We start from the raw sequence: 7,763 nt of genomic DNA on the forward strand, positions 1-7,763 counted from the left end.
GGGTCATGTCTTAGCTACGTTTTGTTACATTTAGGTCTTGGACTCAACTATCCCTTCCTTAAACTAAGTCTTTTAGGGCAGAAGATACAGCTCCTTCAAAACTAGGATGCATCCAGAACTTCATTCTCATCCAGATTGTATTTATGGACTCATGAGGAGCCAAGTGGTAACGAAGTAAATAAGTGACTCCACTCTTGGAGTACAAGAAAACATTGATTCTAGTTTAACACAGCAAATAAGTCTTGCTGAAATAATGCATTCACATATACTTTCCAAGTTTATTTTCTCTTCATTGCTAGTGTTTTGAGGCCTAGGTCAGAGTCTCCCTTAAAATTCTAGAGGATATGTCATTTGCATACACTGTATTCTCAAAACTTCAGTTACCTGATAAAAGGTTTGGCAAAAAAGAACCCAAACTGATTAAATATGGCTGTCGTGGTGACCCCTTTAGAAATAGGAGCTACTAATTTTAAAATCTGTTGACACTATCTGGGGAGATACATGGCCTGTGCAGTCAGCTATGTGCAGTTACAGTCATGTTAAAATGTTTAGTATTATGGCAGTCTCTAGTGATCAGACAGAATTTGTGTCCCTGTTTAGATGAAATCCCCTGTTTATTTTGGACACTTCGGTGGTCTTGTGTTGAATTTAATGCACAAAGAAACTTGTTAGAACTATCAACATTTTATTTTGTTTAACAGAAGCTAAAATCCTGCAGCAGCTGTCAAAAATACAAACTAATGTGAAGAGACTTCACCAAGAATTAAGGGATGCGAAGCCTACACTAGAATGTAAGTTGTGATGACATATTTAAAACCATTTTCCTGTATAGACAGGTTTCTTGCATAGTCGAACTTGTGATTCTGCTGCAGACTTGGGATACTTCTTTCTCAGTCTGTTGGTTTTTGCAGGAATCTGGGAAGAGTACAAAATTGTAAGAAAGGGTGAAAGATTGCACAAGTTCTGAGTGAAAACAGAAAAACTTACTCTTATCTTAGAAGTAGTGTGGGTTTGTTTCTTCAGGCTGATGAAAAGCCAGGTATTTTCTACATGTAATTCTTTGCCTTATGTTAAATAACACTAGTATTCTAGTGCCATTTAGATATAGCTCCCATTCATGTGGTAAGTGGTCACAGAGTAGGGTCTACAGGGAGCTGATTCCTAGACATCCACATGGGTTGTTGGAATTTCCTGTGGAAAATGCTGAAACAGCTCGTTTAGTTTGGGCTTTTGAAACTTTTGGGAAATAGGCACTGAAAGAACCGTATTTCTCGCATACTCTGCTCTGTCACATACACCTCAGGTTGAAGCCCTCCTACTAGCTGAGGGGTTTCTGGTGCTAGATAAAATGCATCTTATTTATTCAGTGTGTGTTCTATAAAAAATGCATCATCTTCTTAAGCTGTCGGCAAAGATACCAACAAGGCATGCAAGCTTAACCAAGAGTTTTAGATGATAAAACTGTACAAGTTTAGTTCATTATTTTTTAAAGCTGGCTTAGTTAAACTGTGTGTTCATTATGTGTCCACAGAGATATGCTGGTTTAAAACTGATTATGAAACTTTTTTCTACCACTGCAAAATAGATCTTCTTTAGGCAGGTGTCTTACCATCCTTCTCCATATCAGGACTACACCATGCCGACAGTAGAAGATAAAATGTGGGGTTTTTGTCAGCTTTGTTAAAGGAGTGACTTGCAGGTTAAACAGGATTGCTACAGCCCGGTATAAACCAAAGATGTGAGTGTGTTTCTTAAGCCACCAACTGCATTATTATAAAAAAACCAGAAGTGGTAACTCTAGGTTACCACTGTCTTACTCTGTGAATCAGCTGAAGGTTACTCAGAATGAGACTTGTTTAATGGAAATAAACATTTATACTGGTGTTTGCATCCAGTTAGCTAAACCACTGTTAAATCACACCTTTTAAATACATGAGAGTATGTCTTGCACTCAAAGAGTTGTGGACAATGGCTCAATGTCCACATCGAGACCAGTGGCAAGTGGAGTTCCTCAGGGCTCTGTTCTGGGTCCAGTGCTGTTCAACATCTTTGTCAGCGACATGGACGACGGCACTGAGTGCACCCTCAGTAAGTTTGCCGACGACACCAAGCTGTGTGGTGCCGTGGACTCACTTGACGCAAGAGATGCCATCCAGAGGGACCTTGACAGGCTTGAGAAATGGGCCAGTGCAAACTGCATGAGCTTCAACAGGTCAAAATGCAAGGTCCTGCACCTGTGCTGGGACAATCCCAGGCACAAATACAAACTGGGCACAAAGTGGGTTGAGAGTAGCCCTGAAGAAAAGGATTTAGGTGTGTTGATAGAGGAGAAGTTCAACATGAGCCGGCAGTGCGCTCATGCAGCCCAGAAGGCCGACCGCATCCTGGGATGTATCAAGAGAAGCGTGGTCAGCAGGTCAAGAGAGGTGATTCTCCCCCTTTACTCTGCTCTTGTGAGACCCCACCTCGAATACTGCGTCCAGTTCTGGTGCCCCCACCATAAGAGGGACGTGGATCTGTTGGAGTGTGTTCACAGGAGGGCCACAAGGATGATCCAGGGGCTGGAGCACCTCTGCTGTGAGGACAGGCTGCGGGAGCTGAGACTGTTCAGTCTTGAAAAGAGAAGATTTTTTGGGGGACCTAATAGCTGCCTTCCAATACCTGAAGGGAACCTACAGGAAGGCTGGGGAGGGACTTTTTACAAGAGTGTCCACTGATAGGACAAGGGGAAATGGGTTTAAGTTGAAGGAGAATAGATTTAGATTAGATCTTAGGCAGAAATTCTTTAATACGACGTGGCAAGACTTCAGAATAAATTGCCCAGAGATGTTGTGGCTGCCCCCTCCCTGGAGGGGTTCAAGGCCAAGCTGCACCGAGCCTTGTCTAGCCTGACCTAGTCGAGAGGCGGCCCTGCCCGTGACAGGGAGGTTGGACTAGATGATCTCTGAGGTCCCTTCCAGCCTAGGCCATTCTATGGATTAAGACTGTTTGAGATGGAAGTGCATGTTTTTTTGCACAATAAGTGTCCCAGAAGTCTCTGCAATTGCCTACATTTCTGGATAGTGCTGAATTCCTGGTAAATACTGTAGACTTCTTAAGTAATACGCTCTTCTCTTTTCCTCTTTAGTTGTTAACAAGCTCAAGGAAATGATGGAAGAAGTTGAAAATGCAATCAACACTTTTAAAGAAGAACAGAGGGAAATGTATGTTTATGCATGCTTCAGCTACAAGAAAAAGTGTTTTCATAAGACACAATGAAAACCTTACATTAATTAAGTAAATTTTTTTTTATTTACTCTTTTGCTAGTGATTCCTGTGGTATGTAAATCAAAACTCAAGCTATCAACATTAGAATCTTGATAAACAGCCTTTTAGAGAGGCTGTTTATATAACCATTGCAGTGATCCTGTTTAATGATGATTTGCCTATGAAAAGGTTTTTTCAAGAGAAAGGCTGCAGAAGAGATTAGATTGTGGGAGTTCTATTGTTGCTGTTGTTTAGTTTTTTAAGTGGGTGTTGTTTTTTTCCTTTTCTCTCTGCTGGTGTCTGGAGGGGATTGAGTTAGTTGTTGGGAATGCAATAGATGTGTGCTTTCACTACACTGATTGTGTAGTGCTTTATTATGGGAAAATTAGAACTGTGCTTCATCTGTGGTAGCATTTCAGTTCTTAGTCTTTGAAGAACAGCTTTTGTTTGGCATTGAACAATTCCAAAATTCATTTCTCGTGAATGAACAATGAATACCGGATTTTTCTTATATTTCTTATATTTGTTTGTTCTCTTTTCAGATATGAGCAGCTTTTGAAGGAGGAGAAAACTACCATTAATGAGCTCAGTGTCTTTGAGAGAAAAGTGGAACTGTGGGCGTTAGGCAATTTAACAACAGAGAAAGTTTTGAAATTACAATCAGCTAGGGTCTCTGTTAATAAAACACTGGGAAATCATCTACCTGAAGAAGTAGTAGAGTTTGAAAGATTTCTTCAGCGCACAGGAGGGCGGCAAGGAGGATGGGATGATTATGATCATCAAAATTTTCTGAAAGTGTGGACAAAACACAAAGGAAGGCTTTCTTACATGGATGAAGCCCTGGAGTATCTCTGTGGAAAAACAAAAGAAGACATTGAACACCATTACAAATGGTATCAAGAATTTCTAATTTTGCATGAAAGAAAGAAAGAGGTAAAATAACCCTTTTTAGCTTTTGTAGCTTTAAGAAAAAGTTGTTATTTTGAAAATGCACACATTTATTATTTTTGTGGTTTTTCCCTCTGATGGTATTGCTAAGTGGATTTCTTGTCACAGTTTACGATTTAGCATCTGCAACTTTCCAATATGTGTGACTTAAAGAATAACCAGTAAGTTAGAGCTAACAACACAATGAAGCGGACTCTGCATTGCCAAGTATATTATAAATGCTTTTGATGGCAGTGGTCCAGCAAGTTAGATGCCAATCCCAAAGCAGTAAGGGATCCTGTCTGAAATAGCAGTTCCTGTTAAATTGGTCCCTAAGAATGTCTGTCCCACCCTATAGGCAATATACTTATGCCACACTTGTTGCCGAAAGCAGCCACTTCAAAGAAGTAACTCTCTAAACCAAGTGATAGTTTAGAAAGCCTACACTGGTTCATTAGCAAAGCTGGCCAAGCTGGGATGCTAGATGAAACTAGCATGCAGCATGACGAAACTGCAACGTACTTATTTTGTAACTTGTTAGTATGAACACAACTAACTTGCCACTAATTCTACAATTACTGGTTAGTGATAATGGTTACATTAATCATTGGCTCAATATGTCAAAATTAGCTTAGCCTCTCAGGTAAATTTGCACACATGCTCTTTGCAGGTGCTCTGAACTGAGTGGTAGTTGCAATCTCCCACTGTTGCATTTAATGTCAGCTGACTTCCCACCTTTCATAAACAATTTTTGATGTTTTGGTACCCTCTGATCTCAATAACGAGGGTTATGACTAGAAAACCCCTGCTTAGGTCCAGTTCTACATGCTCCCAAGGATGAAAAGCTTGTTAAAACTTTCTAAAAGACTACTTGCTATCTCCAGGTGCACACTGTCTTACTATCTTTTCTGCTAAGTGGCTGGAAAATTTCTTTGTCACCTCTTCCCATCCTTGAAGCAGTATTCTTTCAAAGACTGATTTACCACTCTTAAGGCAGTAAAAATTATTCTGCCACCCTTACAGCAACACACTGACACAGACAATTAGAATTCCTTTAAAAACTATCCATCTCAGTAAGAAAATACACCCTGATATAAAAAAAATATGAATTATAAAATAGTAAGTGGAATTGTTCATTTGAAGAAAAAAAGAATTAAGACCTTAAATCTGTTTGCATTAAAAAAGCAAATTACTTCAACATTCATAACTGCCAAAAGTTAGTATGAGTGCCATAACTTAAATTAACTTTAGCAGGCATGTATTACACCTGCATGTGTGGTCCATAAAATATAAAAAATAACCTTTTGAGAAACGAGACATAGATGCTTCTTTGCCTTAAGTTTTGCCTTTAGTAGACTTGATTCCTATCTGCAGTTTTTGTCCTCAGAGCATGTTTTCATTAGACTGAATTAACAGGAGTATGTAAAATTTTCATTAAGACCTTTTTTTTTTTCCCTGCTATTCTGCAGTCAATTAAGAAGTGGAAAGAAAAGCAGCAGCAAGAGAAAGAAAGAAACTTGAAGGAGAAGGAGAAATCAGAACAAATGCTTAAGGAAAAATTGTTACAGTTTGAAGAAGCTCAGAAGCAAAAAGCAGAAGAAGAAAGAAAAAGACAACAAGCAGCAATTGAAACATGGAAGAAAGAGAAAGCAATAGCATTTGCAACAGAACAAGCATTACAAAGAAAACTAGAAGAAGAGAAGGAGAAAAAGCAACAAAAAGAACGCCAGCGCCAATGCCACGTGAAGTTACTGTTGGAAAGGTATACCTTGCAGAAAAAGGAAAAGGAGGCACTTGAAAAGCTTGAAGAGGAGAAGAGAAAGGAAGCTGAAAAGGAGAAAAGGAAGAGAATTGCTGCAGAAAAAATTACAAAGTTTCAAGAGCGTGTACGTAATCACATATCCATTTATGCATGTTGTTTTAAATTCACCTAATTCCTCCTACAATATAATCTTTTAAATGCTTTTTAAAATGCAGCTTTCATTCATTCAAATCTCTTCTTGATTCACTATGAAAACACCATCTATTAGATACAGTGAAACAGTATGAAACTTTGTTAGACAAAGATTTTCCCCGATACCTAAGTTCTACAGGATTTCTCAAGCCTGTGTTTCTTCCTACGTATAGAAGTGGTTTTATTTACTTCAGTAAATAAATTTACTTAAATAAATGCAGCTTGGGCTGCATTTTGATTGTGGTACGCATATCAATGTAGATCTGATTGCTGGAGAACGGGTATTATTATCAGCATTCACACTAGAGTTCATCTTTATGAACAGAGGTTAAACTACTAGAATTCATTATTATTTTTTTTTCCAAAACTGTCTGACTTATTTGTGCAGGACAAGCTATAGCAAGTAGCTACATAGTGTAACTTTATTCTGTACTATGACAAAATAATTTGAAAACATTAGCTGCAAAAAAGGTGCATGTATATATTCATACAATTTTTGTTTTACTTCCAAAGAAAAGTTTACTCTTCCATTCACTTTATGTTTCAGGATCTACATAAACTGGAGCTAAGGATTCTACAAAAACAAGCTAAAGAATTAGAGAAACTAGAAAAAGAAAAAAGGCTGGCAAAGTTAAGAGAGAAGGTAACTTACCTTTGTTTTAGTCTGAAGTGTGTGCAGTTTGGTTGTTTAAACAACCTTTTTCCTGACTGATTTGAAAAGCAATTATTTTTACATATTGAAATGGCTGATAAAGGAAAAAACCCCTAAATAATAAGTCATGTTTGTTATCAGGAGACAAAAATGAAGCAGGCATATTTCTTGTATTTAAACTATGGAAAAGGCAAGAGAGGATTTATTTTTCTTGTAGCAGTATTTATTCTGGGTAAAGCATACAGCTCCTACCAATGAGGTGCAACATGGGGGTGGGTTTTATTTTTTTAACATTTTTTTTCTACCCTTAAATAAGTAGGCTGGCTTCCAGAAGAGTTTTGAGAACACTGTCTAGGGTTCTAACCGTTTAACCTTTTCAGTTGCTAAAATTTAGTGAGAGCAAAGAGTTTTTGCCCTTGTTTACTGATGCCAAGTTTCTGCTGTTGGCTGTGAGAGCGTGGAGGGAAAGGTCTCTTTGTGGCCAGGCTGCTGTGATTTGTTCATTCTGCACCTGCTCACAGGGTGCTGGTGCGTAGCCCATTCTGTGATCGAAGTGGAAAAGACCATTTTTTGGTTCTGTTTCTCACCGAGGTCGAGATGCACATAGCCAGAGACCACTCGCGGTTGTACAGACCAACCAAGGGCTGGGAGGAACGACTGAAAGATGTTGCACCAACAGCTTCGGAGCCACTTTTACGTGTTCCTCATAGGTAAGGAGGGGAGCGACGGATGTGTAGCGGGGCAAAAATAGTTGTCTCTGAGCTCTTTATGCTTTTCCTGCCTTGCTTTTAGAGCTGTCCCAACCTGGAGACAAGGGCTGTAGCTGAGCACCTGCAGGATTGTGCCTGCCCTGCCTGGGAAGCGGCCGACGGTCCTCGGGAGTCGTCACAAAATTTGCCCGACGAGAGGACGTGCACTGCCTGTCGGACTTTGTCGGATTTCAAACGGCATCTGCCGGACTGGCGGGGCTCGCGTTACTCTCCC

The 7,763-nt window shown here is 39.5% G+C and overlaps 1 protein-coding gene across 1 annotated transcript in view; it reads left to right on the plus strand.

Annotated features, from left to right (window-relative positions):
• Positions 1–7,602, plus strand: part of CCDC112 (coiled-coil domain containing 112) — a 10,523-nt gene extending 2,921 nt beyond the window's left edge. The window contains exons 3-9 of the mRNA XM_009877827.1: positions 705–791; positions 3,128–3,203; positions 3,789–4,179; positions 5,643–6,059; positions 6,675–6,770; positions 7,371–7,489; positions 7,572–7,602. Of these exons, the coding sequence (XP_009876129.1) occupies positions 705–791; positions 3,128–3,203; positions 3,789–4,179; positions 5,643–6,059; positions 6,675–6,770; positions 7,371–7,489; positions 7,572–7,602 (1,217 nt within the window). The remainder of the gene's footprint in view (positions 1–704; positions 792–3,127; positions 3,204–3,788; positions 4,180–5,642; positions 6,060–6,674; positions 6,771–7,370; positions 7,490–7,571) is intronic.
• The last annotated feature ends 161 nt before the right edge of the window (positions 7,603–7,763 follow it).

This window comes from Apaloderma vittatum, unplaced genomic scaffold (assembly GCF_000703405.1).
Source record: "Apaloderma vittatum isolate BGI_N311 unplaced genomic scaffold, ASM70340v1 scaffold33831, whole genome shotgun sequence".
In the NCBI taxonomy this organism is placed as follows: Eukaryota; Metazoa; Chordata; class Aves; order Trogoniformes; family Trogonidae; genus Apaloderma; species Apaloderma vittatum.